The sequence below is a fragment of the Diospyros lotus genome, chromosome 9 (genome assembly GCF_014633365.1).
Source record: "Diospyros lotus cultivar Yz01 chromosome 9, ASM1463336v1, whole genome shotgun sequence".
Classification (NCBI taxonomy): domain Eukaryota; kingdom Viridiplantae; phylum Streptophyta; class Magnoliopsida; order Ericales; family Ebenaceae; genus Diospyros; species Diospyros lotus.
In genome coordinates this window covers 17,131,554-17,153,732 of record NC_068346.1, presented here as the reverse complement: position 1 = coordinate 17,153,732, position 22,179 = coordinate 17,131,554, and the positions used below count along the sequence as shown (strand labels likewise).

The following is a 22,179-nucleotide window of genomic DNA, read 5'->3' as shown; positions in this document are numbered from 1 at the left end:
CAGGCGAAGGTTGACAGTCAATATCAAAAGTTGGTGCAGCAAGTGGCTGAGGGCACAGTGCGACGCTATTGGCTCAGCGATGGCTTGCTGCATGCAAAAGGGGACCGACTGTATGTGCCTTGTGGCACAGGCTTGCGACAATTGCTAATGCGTGAGACCCATGACACGACATGGGCGAGCCACCTGGGAACAAAAAGGATGAAAGCATTGCTTGCACGCAACTACAATTGGCCCAAGATGGATGATGACATAGAGGCTTATGTTGGGACTTGCATGGTGTGTCGGTTTCGATGGACTTCATAGCAGGTTTTCTCAAGGTGGATGGGAAAGATATGATTATCAGTGTTCTAAAATGCGCTACGCGCTAGTTGGGTGCCAGGCTGGGGCTTAGCGCCTAGGCCGCCTAGGTGGGGCCTAGAAAAATTGCTATTTTTTAAATTAAAATTAAAATTATTCTAAATGTACATACAAATTAAAATTCATATTATCCCAAATACACATATAAATTAAACAAAGATTATGAAATATTAATATAGATTATTAAATTTAAACTTTAAACTCTTTGACTTTGTGAAACATAATTTATAGGCAGTAGAAATAATGGAATCAAATAAAGACATAATAACAAAATACAACAATAACAAAATACAACACTTGGTGGAGGAAGAACAACGCAACAAAATACAAGCAACAAATTACAACCAGCTGCAACAGCAAGTAGCTGGAACAAAAACACTCTGCGGAGGAAGAAGATCGAGAACCAGGAATGCAAGAAATGATGGCAGCGTGCGAGCACGAGAGAGGCAACAACAAGCAGCAGCATTGCTGCTGCTGCTTACTTCTTACCAGAGGAGGCGTAGGGTGAGTGAGGAAGATGTGCGAGCAAGCACGAGAGAGGCGACGGTGACGGTGTGCGAGCAAGAGACGGTGGCGACGGTAACTCTGCAACTGCAAGAGACGGTGGCGGCGTGCGAGCACAAGAGAGGCGACGACGACTCTGCAACAGATTGTCGGTGGCGGTGCGGGCGAGAGAGAAAGGGAAATTGACGAGAGAGAAGGGGTAACGGGTAAGGGGAAACAAAACCTTATTAAATTTATACTAATCCATTCACGCAGCCGATTAGGCCATAATCGGCCAGGCGGTTCACGCGGTTAGGCGTCCTCTCGGTATCGATTAGCCGGGCTGGCGCCTAAGTTGGCCAATTTGGCCATAATCGCGACGGCCAGCAGTCACCTAACGCCTAGGCATCCGCCTAGACCGCGTTTTAGTTCACTGATGATTATGGTGGTGGTTGATCGGTTTTCTAAGTATGCAGTGTTTGTGGCTGCACAGAAAGCATGCAAGACCGAGATCATTGCTGAGCTTTTCTTCAAGCATGTGGTCAAGTATTTTGGGTTGCCAGAAGATGTGGTCCGTGACCGAGATGCAAGATTTACAGGTAGGTTTTGGACTTCGTTGTTCAACATGATGGGGTTGGAGTTGAAATTCTCAACAACAAACCATCCTCAAACCAATGGTCAAATAGAAAGCGTGAATGCATTGTTGGAAGAGTATCTCAGGCATTATGTGACAACAAGTCAGAGAAATTGGGTAAACCTTCTGGATATTGCTCAATTTTGCTATAACTTGCATAAGTTTTATGTTACGGGTCAGAGTCCATTTGAGTTGGCAATGGGCCAACAGCCCTTAACACCACATGAAATGGCCAGAACAGATGCAGCGAGGCGGTTCCCAGCTGTATATTGGTTTGCCAAAGAGAGGCAGGAGATGCTTGAGGAAACACAAGATAGCTTGGACAAAGCTGCTTGACGCATGAAGAAGTATGCGGATCAAGGGAGACGACCTTTAGAATTTGCTGTGGGGGATAAGGTATGGCTGAAACTTACTCCCCAGATTTGGAAGCAAATCAATAATAAGAAGGTACATCATGGGTTGATTCCAAGGTATGATGGCCATTTTGAGGTGGTGCAACGAGTTGGTGCTGTGCCGTATAAATTATTACTACCCAAGAGACTAAAAATACATCCAACTTTTCATGTGAGTTTTCTGAAAGCTTACTATGAGGACAACACTTCTGGTCAGGTGCAGGCCAAGAGGGCCCCTCCAACTATCAGGGTGCAGCATGATCGAGAGATTGGGGCAATTCTAGACCATTGCACATTGGGGGCAAGGAAAAAGAACTAACGTGTGCAGTACTTGGTGAGGTGGAAGGGAACTCCAGTGGGGGAAGAAAGTTGGGACAGGGATACAACCTTGTGGTAGTTTGAAGACATCATACAACAATACTTGTCTTCACTTCCAACGAGGGCGTCGGAACCTTCTGGTGGGGGTGGTTTGTAATGTCTCCGATAAGTCACTGGAACTAGAAGTTGCTCGACTCCGGTGAAGCAATGTGGCATGAGGGTGGCGTGTCATGGTGGGTGATGGGCAGATGGCAAACTCAAGTGTTGGATGGCACAGGGTTGTCGTGCCAGGGTTGCAACAAGCATGCAAGGGAAGGCAGCAGTGTGCGGCAGCGTGCGGGGGAATGGGCCTTGATGGTTGAGGCACCCTCATGCAGAATGACGGTTGGCATGGTTGGTGCGTATGGATGGGGCTGGACCTGATTACGTGGGGCGGATGCCACGAGGCAACCACGCAGGCCGAGAGACGCGGGCACACTGGCAGGCTGAGCTAGCCTAGATGTGTGGGACACGGAGGCAATCCGCGTGCCTTGGCGAGAGGCAAGGCCAACAGGTAGGAACGATTACAACACCGAGCGGGCGCGGCTCGCGCACTCCCGCAATATGTGGAGCACGTTCGCGCAAGGCGCGCCTAGGAGGGCCATGCATGTGCTGAGGCAGTTGCGACATGTGTCAGCCAAGCGAGGCATGCGACTCACAGACGGTTACTTCATGTGATGCATGCGACCTTATAGTTCAGTAGCGACGGTTATGAGGCATAATCGCTTATATTTTCTGTAGCTTATATATATGTGGCTTTGTGGGCGATTTTGGTAGCTTTTTAGAGAGCTTAGCCCAAGCAATTTTCCTTTGTATTCACGGATTGAATAAAAGGTTGAGATTTTTCCAGTATTCTTTGTGTGCTTCCGTTTGTTTGGTGTATTAACCCTGAAGGGTTGTTGGCTGATCTAAGTAGGCAAACTTAGAGCCATCACAAGGTTGTCGGCCAAAATCTAGGGATGAAATTCTCTAGGTTCTAAATCAGAATTTGCTGCAAGCCCAACATAAGATGAAGGTTATTTACGATTCCCAGCACCGTAATGTGGAGTTTCAAGTAAGAGATAAAGTCCTCTTAAAGTTGCAGCCATATAGGCAATTCTTTGTGGCCAACCACCGTCATCACAAGCTGCTACCTAAGTTTTATGGCCCATTCACTATCTTGCAACGTATTGGAGCTATGGCTTATAAACTAGAGCTCCCACCAGACACTAAACTTCATCCAGTGTTCCATGTCTCTTGTCTGAAAGCATTTTGTGAGGGTGATTTCCAGCAATTGCTACTCTTCCTTCAGGTTTACCAGCAGTCCCATCTCCCCAACCTCTCGCTGTTCTTTATCGACACCTAGTTCACAACATTCCTCAAGTATTAATCCATTGACAGCACACTTCTCCAGCTGAGGCTTCATGGGAGACTGTTTCATCTATGCAGCAGTGTTTTCCACACTTCACACTTGAGGACAAGCGTGATTTAGAGGAGGGAAGTAATGTTAGCAAACCTTTGGTGTACCATCAATTTACACGTGGAAAATTCAGAAATTAAAATTTCTGAATTAGTTATCATTAATTAATTATTGTATTTTCTGTTAAGTTAGTGTTTATTTTGAATTTATTTGCTGATTAGTTATTATGTTGCAGTTGAGGAGGTTACTCCTCCACTTTCCCTGTATTCCTTGTTTCTAGGAGGTGGTTACCCCACCAAGCTTGTATTTAGAGATTTGACTAATTCAATAGAATTATCATAAAAATTTATGCCTAGTTTCTAGGACTTATCTTAGGAGATTGCAGGTTCTCTCTAAGAAATCAGTATCATTGGTAGACGCAGGAAAACACTTTTCCCAACCCCTTCTTCTAATTCTGAAACCACAGTATTTCGTCCCATCACCAAATCTATCTCTAGGGACCGTAACACTGGATGGCCGGATCTAATTCAGGTCGTTCCTCATCTTCTTGTGATGTAGACGTGTGAGGAGGGATACTTGCTCTTGTTAAGATCGGCTTGAAAGTGCTTGCTCTTGTCAAGATTGGCTCTGAATGGATCTTGGAGGGAAGTCCTCTGGTAGGCTGGCCTGTGGCATCCTAGAAAATATTTTCAGAAGCCCATCCAACTTCTGGCCGACATTAGCTACTTCTTTCTCCAAAGACTGCACAGCTTCTCTAGTGGCAGTGTTCTCCTGGCAACCACCCATTTCCTCCTGAGTTTGCCACAAACCCAGCTCTGCAATTTTCAGCCTAGCCTCCATTTACTTCGTGCGGGTCCTTGTGCCATTTCCTCAGTCAAATCCTTCTAACTTCACCCTGAACAGCGACCGTAACTGCTTTCAATAGTTGGTAATTGCCTCTGAAACTACTTCCAAAATTCTGCTAGCCTTCAAAGTCTGATCGGAATCGCCAGATCCAGCTGAGAATCGGTGGCTCTGATATCAAATTGTCAGGACTGTAATTTTTCAATGGGAGAATTGAAAGAGAGGGAGAAATAGAGAGAAATGAGGGAGAAACAAGGAGAAAATAGGGAGAGAATTGAAGAGAGAAGAGAAAACTGAACTTCTAATATTCCAATGAAATCCAAAAATGGTTCTCGGATGGCTGATATAGCCCCCTCTTACAGGAAGTGAAGTAATGGGAAAAGGAAGTGGGTGGTAACTGCTGTTACTGTACATAACTGCAGGTTACTGTATGTATAAGCTACTTGAATTATCAGTACAAATAAAATGAATAACTGAAAATAAGAGCAATAATCTGCTGCAGTCAAGGGTCTGGATGTCTGCCTACATCCAGGTTGTGACAGATGAATAGATAGTTACCTTTTGTATCATTCCCAAGGGTTGTACCTATTGGGGTACATGGACATATCTATTGGAACACTGATAGTTATGTCCTTTGGGAAAAGTTGTGTCTGTATCAAATGGATACACATCTCCTCCATGGATGGTTGTGTTTAGTTATTAAAATACACATTTAAATGGGACTAGTCCAAAAGTATAAATAGGAAGCCATTGGTTTGATGGAGATATGATTTTTCCGTTTAATCATTTCTTGCCTTCTCCAACTTTGTACACAGTTTTGAGATTGCTCTTGCAGAAATCTTCAGTATTGTTGACTGCATATTTTGAGATTTTGAAACTCCTGGATGTGTTTTGCTGTTTAACCCTGCAACAATTTAGTGGGTGAAAATAACACCTTAAAGAGAGTGACTTAGTTCACGGTCAAGGTCTAATTAGAATTGTCCTTTTACCCCACTTTCCTAATATTTATGACTAGGGAAGGGCTCTACGAATGGTTGGTAATTCCTTTGGGATTGTCTAATGCACCTAGTATCTTCATGAGGTTTATGAACCAAGTGCTGAAACCTTTTATTGGAAAGTTTGTTTTCACATATTTCTATGATATTTTAGTGTACAACAGGGAAAAACAAAGTCATGAACACCATTTTGTAACTTATGAGGAATAATAAATTTTATGCTAATGTTAAGAAGTGCAACTTTGTGGTGGATGGATTGGACTTTTTAGGGTCTATTATCTTTGCAAAAGGAATAGAAGTTGATCCATCGAAGATTGAAGCTATAACTAGCTGGCCTACTCCCAAAACTATCATAGAAGTGAGAAGCTTCCACGGTTTAGCAACAATTTATAGGAGATTTATAAAAAAAATTCATCACCATTGTAGCTCCTATCACAGAATGCCTCAAAGGATGAAAGTCTTCTTGGGCCTTGGAAACTGGAAAAAGCTTTGCTCAAGCACCAATTACAGCCTTCCCAGATTTTGACAAACTGCTTGAAGTTGATTGTGATGCATCGAAGATTGAAGTTGGAGCTGTTTTGAGTGAGGCAGGAAGGTTGATGACTTATTTCAGTGAAAAGCTTAACAAGGTTTGACAAAATTACTGCACCTATAACCTAGAGTTTATGCTATTGTTCAGACTTTAAAATTCTAGTACCATCATCTTATTCAAATGGAGTCTGTTCTGAATTCTGACCCTGATGCCTTAAGATATCTGAACTCCCAAAAGAAGCTGAGTCCAAGACATGCTAAGTGGATAGAAAGAGTATACATTTTCACTGTAGTATAAGGCTGGTCTGCAAAATAAAGTCCCGGAGGCATTAAGCCACAAGGTTTATTTGCTGAAAACTCTTTTGTTACTGTCATTGGGCTTGAGGTGGTCAAGGAACAGTATAAGAATGGCCCATATTTTGCAAACATTCTCGAGAAACAAGCAACAAATGATTTATGTAATCTGTACAGAGTTGGTTGCAATAGATGGATAGTTATTTTAAAAGTGCTAATTTTATGTATACCCAAAGGCCCTAAGGGGATATTTGATATCCGAGTTGCATGGGGGAGCTTGGAGGCCATTTTGGCAGGGATAAGATGCTAAATTTAGTAGCTGAAAGGTACTTTTGGCCTTTCATGTGCTGGGATGTGTACAAGTATGTTACTCATTGTCACACATGTCAAGTTTTGAAAGGGCAACAACAAAATACAGGTCTATATACTCCTTTACTGGTCCCTATGGCACCATGGTATAAGCATGGAGTTCGAGTTGGGTTTACTGCGGACCACAAGGGGTGTTGATTCCATCTTGGTTATGGTGGATTGATTTTCAAAGATGACCCATTTTATTGCCTATAAGAAGATTGGCAAATTCTTCTTTCGGGAAGTAGTTAGATTGCAGTGTACCAAAAAGTATGACCTTTGATTGAGACACTAAGTTTCTTAGCCATTTTTTAGGGACATTATAGAAAATATTGGCAATAAGATTGCAATACAGCGGTGCTTATCATCGGGAAATAGATGGACAAACTGAGGTAGTAAATAGTACTTGGGGAATTTGTTGCATTGCCTTGCAAAAGACAACATTTGATAGTGGGATAGCCTTACCAGTTACCACGGGCTGAATTTGCTCATCGTTTTTGCTAGAATTATGCTAATCTTGATCCTAGAATATTCTAGGATCAGTGTATTATGTAAATAACATGTAAATATAGAAAGATAATAATTGTAGGATGCTGTCAATTATTTCCTTCCTGTTTTGCTAATAATCCTCTCCTTAAAAGAGGATGTTGTACACATTCATTGAAATGAATCAAGACATTTTATGGGTCTGGTTTCTAAGTTGGTATCAGAGCCAAACTAAGTCACTGTGGCGCCTCTGTGAAAAACCCTAGGCTGCCCTATCATTCATCTTGAATCACCAAGCCGCCAGCGTCTCTCCTTTGATAACCCTCCATCGCTGCTGTTTTTAGATCTGCCAACGCCTCTCTATCGACAACCCTTAGTCACCGTCGATCACAGATCCTCTAGCGCCATCCCTAAACAACATCAACGCCGCCGATCGCGTTCCTAGACACCGCCGATTGCTCGCGATCTTTGTGCCACCAGCTCCCAGTGCTGCTATCGCTACCTCCCAGCGTCACCACCTCCTAGCGCTGCTGCTGTTGCTGCCACCTCCCAGAGTCGCTGCTGCCCTTACACCGACAGCTTCTTCCCTAATCTTATCAATCAATTTCTTCTTCCTCAGCCATGTTCGAAGTTACCTCTGAAATCTCTGCCATTATTGTCCCAACAAAAATGCCAGCAACCCAGCCAACCCATTTTGTCCAAATCACCACTATCTGCTTAAATGGTGATAATTTTCTTCGTTGGTCTCGATCAGTCTGGATGTATATTCGTGGGCAAGGGAAAATTGGCTATCTTATCGGGGACAAGAAGGAACCTGCAGCGGATGACCCATCCCATCCCATTTGGGATGCTGAAAACTCCATGGTAATGACATGGATGGTCAATTCTATGGACGAAAATATCAGTTCCAATTATATGTGCTATCCTACTGCAAAGGAATTATGGGACAATGTAAATCAAATGTACTCTGACTTGGGGAACCAATCTCAGGTTTTTTAATTAACTTTGAAACTGGGAGAGGTTCGACAAGGAGATGATTCTGTCACTAAGTACTTCCATTCGTTGAAGCGATTGTGGCAAGATCTTAATCTCTTCAACACATATGAGTGGAAATCTACAGATGATTACAACCACCATAAGAAACTAGTTGAAGATAGTCGTATTTACAACTTTCTTGTTGGTCTTAATATCGAGTTCGATGAAGTGCGAGGAAGGATCATTGGTCGGTCTCCTCTTCCGCCTATTGGTGACGTATTTGCCGAAGTTAGAAGAGAAGAAAGCCAAAGGAGTGTCATGCTAGGAAAAAAGACCACTGGTGAGTCACTTGAAAATTCTGCCCTAATTATTAATGCTACTGCTTACAAGGCTGCAAATTACTAGTGTAAAAGCGATGAGCGACCTCGGGTCTGGTGTGACCATTGCAACAAGTCACGCCATACCCCTGAGACATGTTGGAAGATTCATAGCAAACCTGCCAATTGGAAGAGCAGTAAGCAAGGAGAAAAGAGCCACTGTGGGGTCCTTACTGCCAATGCGGTTGATACAGGTCCTTTCAACAAAGAGCAAATTGATTTGCTTTTGCAGCTGTTAAAATCCAATTCCTCATCTGATATTCCTAGTGTTTCCTTGGCACACACAGCTAGAAAACCTAACGCCTTTTCTTGTCTTCATTTCTTTGCATGGGTTATAGATTTCGGAGCCTCCAATCATATGACTAGTTCTTCTCATTTTTTTAATACCTATATTCCTTGTTCTGGAAATGAAAAAATCAGAATCGTCGATGGTAGTTTTTCACCTATTGCCGGCAAAGGACTTATTAAATTGACTGAAAATATTCATCTCACTTATGTTCTTCATGTTCCTAACTTAGCTTGCAATCTTTTGTCAGTTAGTAAACTATGCAAAGATTCTAACTGTCGTGCTATTTTCTTTGACCCTCGTTGTGAATTTCAGGACCAGACCTTGGGGATGATGATTAGGCGTGCTAGGATGATTGAAGGTCTTTACTACTTTGATGATATCTTTGCTAGTAATAAAAAAGCTCAGGACTTTAGTAGTACTAGTTCAATTCTTGTTCCAGATACAATTATGCTATGGCATCTTAGACTAGGCCATCCCAGTTTTGCCTATTTGAAACGTTTATTTCCTGAATTGTTTAAAGGAATGGATTATTCACTTTTTCAATGTGGCAGTTGCATCTTGGCAAAAAATCACCGTTCTACATATTTACCAAAAACCCTACCAAGCATCCAAACCTTTTTATATAATTCATAGTGATGTTTGGGGTCCATCTAAAATTTCTACTCTTTCTGGCAAACGGTGGTATGTTACCTTTATTGATCATCATACACGTCTGTGTTGGATTTATTTGATGAACAAAAAATCTGAAATGGAATACTTATTCAAAAAATTTTACACTATGGTTGAAAATCAATTTCAAAATTAGTATTTTACACTCTGATAATGGCATCGAGTATTTTAACGAGCACTTAGGGGATTTTTTGAAAGCAAAAGGTATTCACCATACATCTACTTGTCGGAATACTCCTCAACAGAATGACATTGCTGAACGTAAAAACAGGCATTTACTTGAAGTCGCACGTGCCATCATGTTTTCTATGCATATTCCAAAATATTTATGGGGTAAAGTTGTTTTAACGGCATCTTATTTGATAAACAGGATGCCCACTAAAGTATTAAAGTACAAAACACCTCTTGAGTGCCTGAAAGAAGTTTTTCCTAACACACGGTTACATTCGGACTTCCTATCAAAGTTTTTGGGTGTATTGTGTATGTTCATATCTCTAATCAATTTTGTTCCAAACTTGACCCTAGGGCTATCAAATGTTTTTTTTTTGGGTTATGCCTCACATAAAAAAGGCTATAAGTTTTATGATCCTCACACAAAAAAAATCCATATCAATATGGATGTTTCGTTTTTTGAAAAACAACCCTATTTTACCCAAAATTCTCTTCAAGGGGAGACACATGAAGTTGACGATAATTTTTGGGATGTTTTTGTCCCACTTCCAAATGCAATCTGTCTTACTCAAGAACCACATGTTTCTGATAATGGTCACTTAGGAGAGTTTGGTTCTTTGGTGCCAAGTGAAAGGGTATCTCGTACAGGGGGAGAGGTACTACAAACCGATCATCACGATCTGAATTTTGAGTTTCAGTTTTATACTAGGCAGAGATTTCATCAAAGGAACAAAGACCTGAATGTCAACTCTGCACAAAACCAGTCTGAAAACCCGAGCAATGACACTGTAAGTTCAAGAAATCCCACTTCAACGTCTAGTTTGCTTCCTTCAACTGTACCCAATAGTTCTCCTGTTGATTCTTCAACTATTAACAATTGTTCTCCTACTATTCTTGATCTTGATGTTCCTATAGCAATTAGGAAAGGTGTCAGAAGTTGCACTAAACATCCTATTGCTAAATATCTTTCTTACCACAAACTATCAAAAAATCATAAAGCTTTCACATCTAGGATTTCACACTTGCTTGTTCCGAGAAATATACAGGAAGTTTTGCATGATCCGAATTGGAAATTAGCAGTCATAGAGGAGATGAATGCTCTAAGGCGAAGTGGCACTTGGGAGATAGTCTACCTGCCCAAAGACAAGAAAATAGTAGGGTGTAAGTGGGTGTTTACAATAAAGTGTAAGGCTGATGGGAGCGTTGATAGGTACAAAGCCAAACTGGTGGCTAAAGCTTCACCCAGACTTATGGGATTGACTATCAGGAGACCTTTGCTCCTGTTGCTAAAATAAACTCTATCAGAGTCCTATTGTCTCTTGCAATAAATTCAGATTGGCCTCTATACTAGCTTGATGTCAAAAATGCATTTCTTAATGGTGATCTTGAAGAGGAGGTCTTCATGAGTTTGCCTCTGGGATTCGAAAAGAAATTTGGGAGCAACAAAGTATGGAGACTGAAGAAATCCCTGTACAGTCTCAAACAGTCACCGAGAGCATGGTTTGAACACTTTGGAAAGGTAGTTACCAGTTATGGCTTCCTTCAGAGTCAGACAGATCACACTATATTTTATAAACACTCAAAAGATGGTAAAGTTGCAATTTTGTTTGTTTATGTTGACGACATTATTTTAACTAGTGATGATGAGACACAGTTAGCAGCCCTCAAGAAGAAACTTGCGAAGGAGTTCCAAATTAAGGACCTGGGAATTCTAAAATACTTTCTTGGAATGGAGTTTGCAAGATCCAAAGAAGGTATTTTTGCCAATCAGAGAAAATTTGTACTTGATCTTCTTGGAGAAACAGGTTTACTCGATTGCAGGGTGTCGGAGACTCCCATTGAGCCTAATGTGAAACTACAGGCTGCTAAAGCTGAAGAAATAAAGAACAAGGAACAATATCAGAGACTTGTGGGCCGATTAATCTACTTGTCTCATACGCGGCCTGGTATTGCTTTTGCAGTTAGTATGGCAAGTCAATTTATGCACTCACCAAGGCCAGAGCATTTCGAGGTGGTCTACAGAATTCTAAGATATCTAAAAGGGATACCTGCCAAAGGGTTAATGTTCAAGAAACATAGTCACCTGCAAGTTGAGATCTACACTGATGCAGATTGGGCAGGAAGCATTGATGATAGGAGATCTACTTCAGGCTACTATTCTTTTGTTGGGGGAAACCTAGTCACCTGGCGAAGTAAAAAACAAAATGTGGTGGCTAGAAGTAGTGCAGAAGCAGAGTTTAGAGCTATTGCCCATGGAATTTGTGAGGGAATGTGGATCAAACGAATACTTGAAGAGCTGAAGTTTTCTGACTCAGTACCTATAAAAGTCTATTGTGACAATAAGGCTGCCATTTCTATAGCTCATAATCCAGTATTGCATGACTGTACAAAACATATTGTTGTGGGTGAAGCATCAAAACGCTGTTGTCTTGATTGGAGGGCAATTTTGGCAACCTCAGCAGTCCACGTGGACGGCTGATGGAAGGCCACTTTGCAACCATCAAGGCCTCTTCTCTGCTATCCAGCACCTCTTGATTGTCCTTGCTCTGCCCGACGCCCCTTTGCTTATCCTCTCTACCTTTCTGTTAATTGTGTTCTACGATTAACTGATGACCATCGATGTTGCCTTTATTAGTCTCAATCCCAGCCGTTCGACTCTCATATAAATGGAACAGTGCCTCGGGATGGTAAATTAGATGAAAGATATCGCAGAAAGAAAAGAGTGAAGAAGGAGATTGATCGGTTGTGGGGTTCTTTGAGTAAGCTCTGTCTTTGATTTGTATAGATTCGTTTCTCGTTGTAATCTTTGGTTCTTAGGTTTGCTTCTAATTTGTATTTGATGATTGTGAGGCTATTTTGTTAGAAGAACCATTGATGTATAGTCTATTTGTTTGGATCTTTGTAACCCTACTCGATATAGTGCAGTGAGCTCTTTCTTACTGAGCTCAACGTGGACGTAGCCCTTTGGGTGAACCACGGTAAAATCTTTGGTGTCCTCTTCTGATTTTCTGTTCATTTTTGTCCTTATTAGCTTACTGTTTTGATTGCTTAAGTGTGCTGTTATTTTCTTGTTCTACCGAAGTATTTGGATTCTGAAATAGCTATTCTATCTGTTCATTGTTGTGTCTTCCGCTCGGTCCAACACATATAGAGGTGGACATACATTTCATCAAGGAGAAGATCGATGATGGAATAATATGCATGCCATACCTTCTGTGAAGCTTAGGAAATAAACCTAGCTTTTAATATGTATTAAAACCACTTAATTAAATCCATAGACTATACACACATATATATATATATATACAAATACAATGGGCCATGGGCTCTATCATAGGATTAACCCTAGACTATACCATATAACTCAACACTCCCCCTCAAGCTGGAGCATATATATCATATGCACTAAGCTTGCTACAAATATACTCAATTCGAGGACCCCTGAGAGACTTAGTGAAGACATCTGCTAATTGGTCATTGGAATTGACAAAATCTGTGGTAACACAGCCAGATAAAATCTTCTCTCGGATGAAGTGACAATCTATCTCGATATGTTTGGTCCTCTCATGAAAGACTGGATTGGAAGCAATATGTAATGCAGCTTGATTGTCGCAAATTAATCTCATCTGTGATATCTCCTCAAACTTGAGCTCCTGAAGCAATTGTTTTAACCAGACAAATTCACACGTTGCCAAGGCCATAGCACGATATTTTGCTTCGGCACTTGACCTAGCAACAACCTCCTGCTTCTTACTTTTCCAGGATACTAGGTTTCCTCTAACCAGAACACAATATCCTGAAGTAGACCGTCTGTCAGAAGGAGAACCTGCCCAATCAGCATCAGAATATCCGACTACTCGAGTATGACCTCTGTCCTCATACAATAGTCCTCTACTTGGAGCTCTCTTAATATACCTGAGAATCCGGACTACTACATCCCAGTGGCTATCACAAGGAGACTGTAAAAACTGACTGACAACACTGACTGAGAAAGAAATATCTGGGCGAGTGATAGTGAGATAATTAAGTTTTCCGACTAACCTGCGGTATCTTCCAGGATCAGCAAGAGGCTCCCCCTGTCTTGGTAAGAGCTTTACATTAGGGTCCATAGGAGAATCTATAGGTTTACAATCAAGCATCCCAGTTTCTTCCAGAATGTCTAACACATACTTCCGTTGAGAGATAACAATACCAGAACTGGACTGAGCAACTTCTATGCCAAGAAAGTATTTAAGTAACCCCAAGTCCTTAGTCTGAAAATGATGGAAAGGATGTTTCTTCAACTGAATAATACCATCCTGATCATCACCGGTAATAACAATATCATCCACATAGACAACCAAATATATACACCTCCCCTGTGATGTGTGTTTATAAAAAATTGAATGATCAGACTCACTACGAGTCATACCAAAGTCTTGAATGACAGCACTGAAACGACCAAACTAGGCTCGAGGAGACTGCTTCAACCCATATAGTGAGCGGCGGTGTTTACAAACCTACCCAGACTCCCCCTCCCCCTGAGCAACAAACCCAGGAGGTTGCTCCATATAAATCTCCTCCTGAAGCTCACCATGTAAGAAAGCATTCTTAATGTCCAGTTGATACAACGGCCAGTGGCGCATAGCTGCTATAGAGAGAAACAAATGCACAGAGGACATCTTAGCAACAGGGGAAAAAGTGTCACCATAGTCAAGGCCATAAACCTGAGTATACCCTTTGGCAACCAAACGAGCCTTGAGGCGATCAACCTGCCCATCAGGACCCACCTTGACAGTATAGATCCACTGACAGCCGACAAGAGATTTCCCTGGGGGTAAAGGAACCAAATCCCAAGTACCATTGGAATGCAAAGCAGTCATCTGATCCACCATTGCTTGTCGCCACCCAGGATCAGAAAGTGCCTCACTAACAGTCTTAGGTATTGACACAGAGGATAAGGAAGACACAAAAGCACAAAAAGGAGATGAGAGACGGTGATAGCTAAGAAAATTATAAATGGGGTGAGGATTGCGAGAAGAACAGGTACCTTTCTGAAGGGCAATAGGAAGCAGATCCTCAGAAGGCAAGACTGCGGCAGGTGGAGAGACTGGAGCAGGATGTGAGGCAGCAGGAGTTGCTGAAGTAGGAGGAGATGCAGGAGCAACATCTCCACTGGGAGGAGACTGAGGCTGATGACACCGATGATAAACCTGCAATGGGGTAGAAGAAGGAACAGGGAGAATAGGAGCAGGAGGACTCGTGGGAAGAGGGATGGCCTCAGAAAGCTGAATTTAACTCCTTGTTACCTGCTGGTAAGACTGTTGCAGAGGATCTAGCTCAGCGAGATAAGTTCTTCATGGTGTGTACTCTTGCTGCCATTGGTCCTGAGCTTGCTCCTGTTCGTGATAAGATTCTTGCTAGTCCTACTGTACCTACTATGGATGAAGTGTATTCTCGTCTTCTTCGGGTTTCATCTGTTCCTACGATGCCTCCCTCTTCTGCAGGTGATCATTCAGTCATGGCTTCTCAGGTTTAGAGTACTGGCGAACAGGGCGAAGATCGTGGTAATCGGGGCAAACGCCCCAAGTGTAACTATTGTCACAAGTGGGGGCATGCTAAGCAACAATGTTATAAGTTGCATGGCCTCCCTCCTCGTGTTAATGTTGCTCATGCTGATGGTTCTCGATCCGAGTCCTTTGATGGTCATCCACCGCAATCTGTCATTCTCACTGGGGCTGACTATGATGAGTATCTCAAGTATAAGACATCCCAGCAAACCTCATCCACAGTTGCTTCTATTGCCCACTCTGGTGATTCCACTGCCTATCTCGCTCAGTCTTCCTCTTTGGGACCATGGGTCCTGGACTCAAGTGCTTCTAACTATATCTCTGGTAATCCCCATTTGTTTTCTCATTTTACTAATTCTATTTCTTTACCTTCTGTAACATTAGCCAATGGGTCCAAAGCGGTTGCTAAAGCTATTGGCACTGCCAAACCCTTACTTGCTCTGCCTTTAGATTCTGTCCTTTATCTTCCTCATTGTCCTTTTAATCTTGTCTTTGTTAGTAAACTTACGCGTGCCTTAAATTGTTCCATCACCTTTGATGATCATTCTGTTACTATCCAGGATCGCGGTATGGGACAGATGATTGACGTCGGATGTGAGTTGCAGGGTCTCTATCATCTCAACCTTCCTGCATCGCCTATTGCTTGCTCGGTGACTGAGTCTCCTGCTCTTCTCCACAATCGTTTGGGACATCCTAGTTTAGCTAAGTTTCAGAAGATGATCCCCAGTTTATCTAGTTTGTCATCTTTTCATTGTGAGTCTTGTCAACTTGGAAAACAGTCTCGCACTTCTTTTCAAAAGCTTGTCAATAATCGGGCTGTGTCCCCGTTTGCTTTAGTTCATTCCGATGTCTGGGGTCCTAGTCGTGTCGTGTCTGTTTTGGGTTTTCAATATTTTGTAACGTTTATCGACGATTATTCTCGTTGCACATGGTTATATTTAATGAAAAATCGTTCTGAGTTATTCTCAATTTTTGAATCACAGGAGACTGCACAACAGAGCATCAGCTCTCTGCCACTCGGGTTTGTTCGTGGTCACATTCTCGGCCTTGGTAGTTAGATAATCCTGTAAGCCTTGACCCATACACCATAGTTCAACCGCCTTGGACCAAGAGATATAATTGGAACTACCCATCAACTTCTCAGTAGCAATAGCTGGAGAGGGAGACAAAATACCAGAAAAGGATCCAGATTTACTAGTACCAGCCATGTTGGATAAAAGGGAGCCCTACAAGATCAACAGATCTGAAACCAAAGGGCTAAATAACCAAAAATAAATGCTAGATGATTCAGCACAAAGAATAGGTGCGCTGGAGCAGTGGCAGATGGCGAATGCCAGTGACCGGCGGCCGCGGATGGCAGCGGATGTCGATGAAACCACCTGGGTTGGGATGGACTGAAGGAGGCGAGTCCAATGGTGAAGATGGCGTTGCGATCGGAGCACTGGTGAGAGAGATCGGAGCAAAAAAGTCTCTGTGAACAGTGTGAGATAGGCGGAGCGTGGCAGCGGCAACAACGACGATCCTCCGAGGGTTAACAGATCGAAGGCCGGCGAACACAACGGCGGTTGTGGTGTGTGTGATCGGTGGCCGGACAGTGAAGACCCGCAGCTGACCAGTAGCGCGCGCGGTAGAAATGCAGTGGATGGCGACGGCAGGCTGCGGTGGTCGATGGCGACACGACCGACGGTGTTGGTCGGTGATGTGGGCGGCGGCGACGGCGACGGCAGCGGCTAGGGTTTGTATGGTGGCTACTAGGGTTTGTAAAAAAAAACTAGGGTTTGTATTTTGGCTCTGATACCATGTGAAGCTTAGGAAATAAACCTAGCTTTTAATATGTATTAAAACCACTTAATTAAATCCATAGACTATACACACATATATATATATATATATACAAATACAATGGGCCATGGGCCATGGGCTCTATCATAGGATTAACCCTAGACTATACCATATAACTTAACACCTTCCAACAACTGAACAAATTGCTGATGTTCTAACTAAGGGTCTACAGCAGTTTGATAAACTTATTGGCAAGCTGGCTATGGAAGACATCTACAAACCAGCTTGAGGGGGAGTGCTGGAATTATGCTAATCTTGATCCTAGAATCTTCTAGGATCAATGTATTATGTAAATAATATGTAAATATAGAAAGATAATAATTGTAGGATGCTGTCATTTATTTCCTTCTTGTTTTGCTAATAATCCTCTCCTTAAAAGAGGATGTTGTACACATTCATTGAAATGAATCAAGACATTTTCTGGGTCTGATTTCTAAGTGTTTTTTAACAGGTCTATTGGGGAGAGTCCTTTTCAAGTGGTTCTGGAACAAATGCAAATTAGATTGTTGATCTCATAGATATATCCAATCAGCACAGTTGCTTATATTGAGAAATTGAAAGAGGTTCAAGAAGTTAGAAAAAGGCTTGAAAATGTGAACCAACATTACAAGGCAGTAGCTGATCAACATAGGAGGTACAAGGAGTGTCAAGTGGGTGCTTCAATCATGGTTTTCCTTCAGAAAGAAAGGTTTCCAGTATGTACCCATCACAAGTTAAAGAGTAAAAAAATTTGGCTTATGAAGTTGAACTTCCACAAGACCTTGATATGTTATCAATTTTTAATATGGCAGACTTGTATCCTTTCCATGGCAATGTACAAGTTGAAATACAAGATGTTGAGAGTAAGAGTCTATCTCAAGTAGCTCCTAGCAAAGAAGGATCTAGGCTGTTATACATGTGCAGGTCATTTTTGTAAATACAAGATCTAGGCTGCATATTGTGGTGTAAATTAGTTTTCAGGTCATTTTTGTAATTTGAAGGTGTCTTTTTTAAAGAGCAATTGTTTTGTTGGGGTTCCTAAAAGATGAGTGACTTTAGGAGGGGTTATTTGCAAAATAAGAGTTGGCTTTTCTTCAAAGCTTGAAGAAACAAGAGTTAGCTTCTCTTGGAAGCTTGAGGGCTGGAATAAATAGAGGTTCTCATCCACTTTATAAGACTTTTTAGCATTTTTAAGATAAAAGTTCTCTACATAGAGTTTCAGCTCCAAACCAGCCAGGGTTTTGAAGCCTGGAGGCTTGGGTTTTGAGGATTCAACCAGCTCCTCCATCGCTGCCAATAGCAAGAAGTGGTTATTGCATTGTTCTAGGTTTGAGACATTGCTATATTCAGGTATTTTAGGTCAGATCTACTCTGGTTTAAAGCATCCTTTTTTTTTACCTTAAGATAAAGAACCCCTAGAGCTTGGATTGGGTTTTCCGTGCAGATTTTCAAGTTGTTACAAAGTTATTTTTGTGGCCTTCTGTTTCAACACTGCATTTTGCTATTCCTATTGGCATCAATTACGGTTGGAAGATGTGTGAATAAGTTTCCACATTTGCCTTCCGACAAATATGATACTAAAAGTAGAAGCAGCCCATGAATTAAGGGTAAAAGTGTCACAAGCATCACGGCCCAACTTTAAAATTGTGGGAACACAACATGTTCCCCTCTTCTAGGTTTTGGCATTGCACCATCTGATTCAATCTCTCTCTATCTTCTTTGTTTCTCTTTCGCTTTACCCATAGCTCAGTGCTTCCTTCGAACTTCCCTTTGAATACGAGATAGAGGTATGTTTTACTTCTGATTGATACAATCTTCTAGTAACTAGTGCATCGTTTTTTTCCATTTATGTAAAAATTAGTTTATACCTATTTTAGTAGTGTTTCATGTTTCTGATTTAGGCTTCAAAATTCTACATAGGTTTTAAATTGTGAAACATTAGGATGGGTTTGTTAAATTTAGGGTAAATTAGGACAAGCATAGGGTTTTCAAAATTTGTGGAGTTATCTTTTAGGGGGAAGGTTGCTTACAAATAGACTTTTCTCTGACCCTCACAAAGTGGGAAGCCTTGTGCACCAGGGACACCCTTTGGGAGATTGTGGAGAGATATTCCAAATTAAAGTCAAAATAGAATTATCATGATTGCCAAAATTGGGATCTTATGTAGGTTCAATGGAGGATTCTTGTATATTGAATCTTAGGAGAAGATTTAGGATTGTAAGATCCCACCAATCTGGCCTTTGCTTGAAATTTTGTTTCAAATTAGCAACTATCTTCAGGCTCTGGGGCACGATTTAATGATGGTATTATAGTGATATTCCTCTCTGATTTATGGAATTGGTGTGCAAGAGGCCATGTGCTACATATGATGCCTTTTCTTGCCGTTCTATTCTGTCAATTGAACTCATATATTATGTCTAAGCCTTACGAGAATTTTTCAGGGCTTATCCATAGTCATAGTTGATTAATAGGGATTACATTTTCCATCCAGTCTGGGGAAGTAAAGACCTAATGGGTAGATGATCTAATATTATGTTGCATCGATATCCAAAAAGTCCTCTGGAATACTACAAAGTTTCCGTCCTTTTCATTTGGTACCCAATGATACCTGCAACCAGATTGTGAATATGTTAGTCTTGGACTGCATATAGCGTACTTGGAAACAGGGCATTATGCTGATAATTCAGAAAATTTTCCTGAAAGCCACACCATTTGAGACAGTGATTTAATCAACGGAACTAGACAAAAAGGATTTTCCAAAGTTAATAATCCTTAGCAGTAAGAGTTGTCATCATTATTATTCACATGTCAGCATTCAAGAATTGTAAGTGGCCTTGGAAGTTTTTTCCAGATGCTGTGGTTTTGTGAACATCTAGGGAGAAGAAGTTTCTCTGTTTTGTTATAGGGGCTTGAGTCCTTCTCAAATTTGTCCTTGTAAAATCACACATTACTAGTTTTCTTCTTGTTGTAATGGTACTTCCATTCTAAAGCTACTCTTCTTTTTTTTTTTTTTTTGTACTCATTTACCTTTCCTTGCTTTCTGAGCAGGCACTCATTAATTGGAGAAATCTAAGATCTGTTGAGCAATGGTGATATCACTTTCTACTCTTATCTTTATGTTTCAAAGATCTAATCATAATGGGGACACTTGAATTTTATTTTCATTTTAATATCTTCGTATCATGATAGCACATTCAGTACTGGAGACTGGTTTCTTGATTATGGTGAAATATGCAGTTCATTATCATAACATTTCGGAAATGCTAATTTCTTTGAGGTTGTAACCAATTATACATCCTATGTTAATGTTGACACTCAATTATAAAGAGTCGATGTCAAAGTTTTTGAATAACTAGAGAGCTGTCTTTGCCTATGGTATAATTGATTTAGTGATAAGATTAGTTTATCTGATTGAATGGTGTCAAAACTTAGTGACTAGGAGAAGAAGAGCTATGTGTTCTTGTAGTTGATTTTGTATGTGTTCGTGTCTTTTGTATCTAGCATACAAATAGGAAAAAAACAAAGAGCAAAATGGGAAATGCACATGGGGCATTTTTAGAGCTCTTGGAGTTTCATATTGTTTGAATTTATTCTTAATATAGTCTTCTCATTGTTTACAATGGTAGCTGTTGTAGCTTTATTCATGATTCAGCCTTTGTATGTCATGAATTTTAAATACTAGGGATAAGAAATATTGAATAGCTTATTCTAAGGTAGCACTCCTAAAATTTCCTTTTCTTCCTCTCGTTCATATTTGATAGACAACTTATTGTTGAGAACTTATATATTGCATAGATATCAAATACTCACAGTCTAGGAAGTTTTGGGCAAATCATCCTCTCTAGTTCTTGCATACTACCACATTTTAAATGAAGCATGTGCAACCTTATTCAATCTAGCTTTTTTTTTTTTTAACAGAAATCATGTATGCGCTAAGTTATTTATTTACTCATAAACCTACCAAACTCGCAATACAAATTAAAGTATGAAACTGAAATCAAACATAACCTTCCTAATCCCACTAGGTTCCTAATAATTGAATTACAATGAAATTGTAACTCTTATTCTGCATGATAAGTGTTACTGTGACAGTCATGTAGCAGTTGATGAGTGTGTGCTCACAGTAAGTTAAGTTTTTGGTGTGTTATAACCCGCTTTTGGACATTCGCTTGCCAAATTATGACTTGTAGAACTTGATTGATTTTACTTGTTCATAATTTCAATGGGGGGAAACACTAAACAATTATTTGGATTATGGGAAGTTACAGAAATGCAGTGCTAATTTTGTCTGGTAACTATGATGTGAAATTAATTTCACCTTCCAAGAGTATATGTAAATACCAGAAAGCAATTTTTTTCTTTTTTAGTTTTTCTAAATTTCCACTTCCCATCCCAGGTGCTTATTTCATTTGTGTAAATTTTGTATAGGCTAATACTAGTGACAGTGGAGAGAGCTTCAGTGTTGATTGGGACACTGAAGATGAGAATGAGCTTGAAACTGAGAGCATAGAAGAAATTCCTGGTCAAGAAGTTTTTGCAGTCCCTGGAGAGGTATAGCTGGATATCACAGTTTAAGATAATATATATGTATGTGCATTTATATATCCAATTTAATGGAATATGAAAATGGCTGTCTATGATCTGAACTTGGTGATTTTGTAGCTTTGAATGCCTTTTTCAATAACTTATAAGCTCACACACAATGATTTGTTCTTCAATGGAGCACTGATCCAGTACAAAACTCTTTGTTTTGAGAAGAAAGAAAGAAAGAGAAATCTGCCAAGAAAAAGGAGTAAAAAATATTAACCTACAAGTGCACACTTCTTCAATATTAATAGGTCCATAAATAATTGTTTGTCTTGCTAAATTGCACATAATGCACATCTTTCTATTTTTTCCCTTTTTCGAGAAGAAGCAGCATAAAAGATATTATATCCAGCTATTTAAAATTATTTCTTTTTTCATTTGCTCTATCTTCTAAATTTTCTTTGTCCTCATGCAACAAATTTTACGGAAGGTTTTCTGTTAACATGGGGTCTAATTTTTATTATTTAAACTTACTACAAGTTTCTGTTTTCTGTATTCAGTCAAGTTCTGCTGCTGTTTCTTCCAGCTCCCAGGTGATCCATCACTTCATGGGAATGGGGTTTGCTAAAGATTTGGTGGTCAGAGTGATGCATGAACATGGTAAATCAGCAGTTATATGATA

At 40.7% G+C, this 22,179-nt stretch overlaps 1 protein-coding gene across 2 annotated transcripts in view; it reads left to right on the top strand.

The window, feature by feature from the left end:
• The window catches only part of LOC127809472 (DNA (cytosine-5)-methyltransferase DRM2-like), a 74,946-nt gene that overhangs the window by 49,388 nt on the left and 3,379 nt on the right, over positions 1-22,179 (top strand). The window contains exons 2-4 of one of the 2 annotated variants that reach the window (XM_052348285.1): positions 20,019-20,059; positions 21,399-21,521; positions 22,058-22,157. In XM_052348285.1, the coding sequence (XP_052204245.1) occupies positions 20,057-20,059; positions 21,399-21,521; positions 22,058-22,157 (226 nt within the window). In that variant the 5' untranslated portion in view covers positions 20,019-20,056. Of the gene's footprint in view, positions 1-20,018; positions 20,060-20,377; positions 21,522-22,057; positions 22,158-22,179 lie in introns of those variants that run through there. The other variant, XM_052348286.1, reaches the window with a different exon arrangement.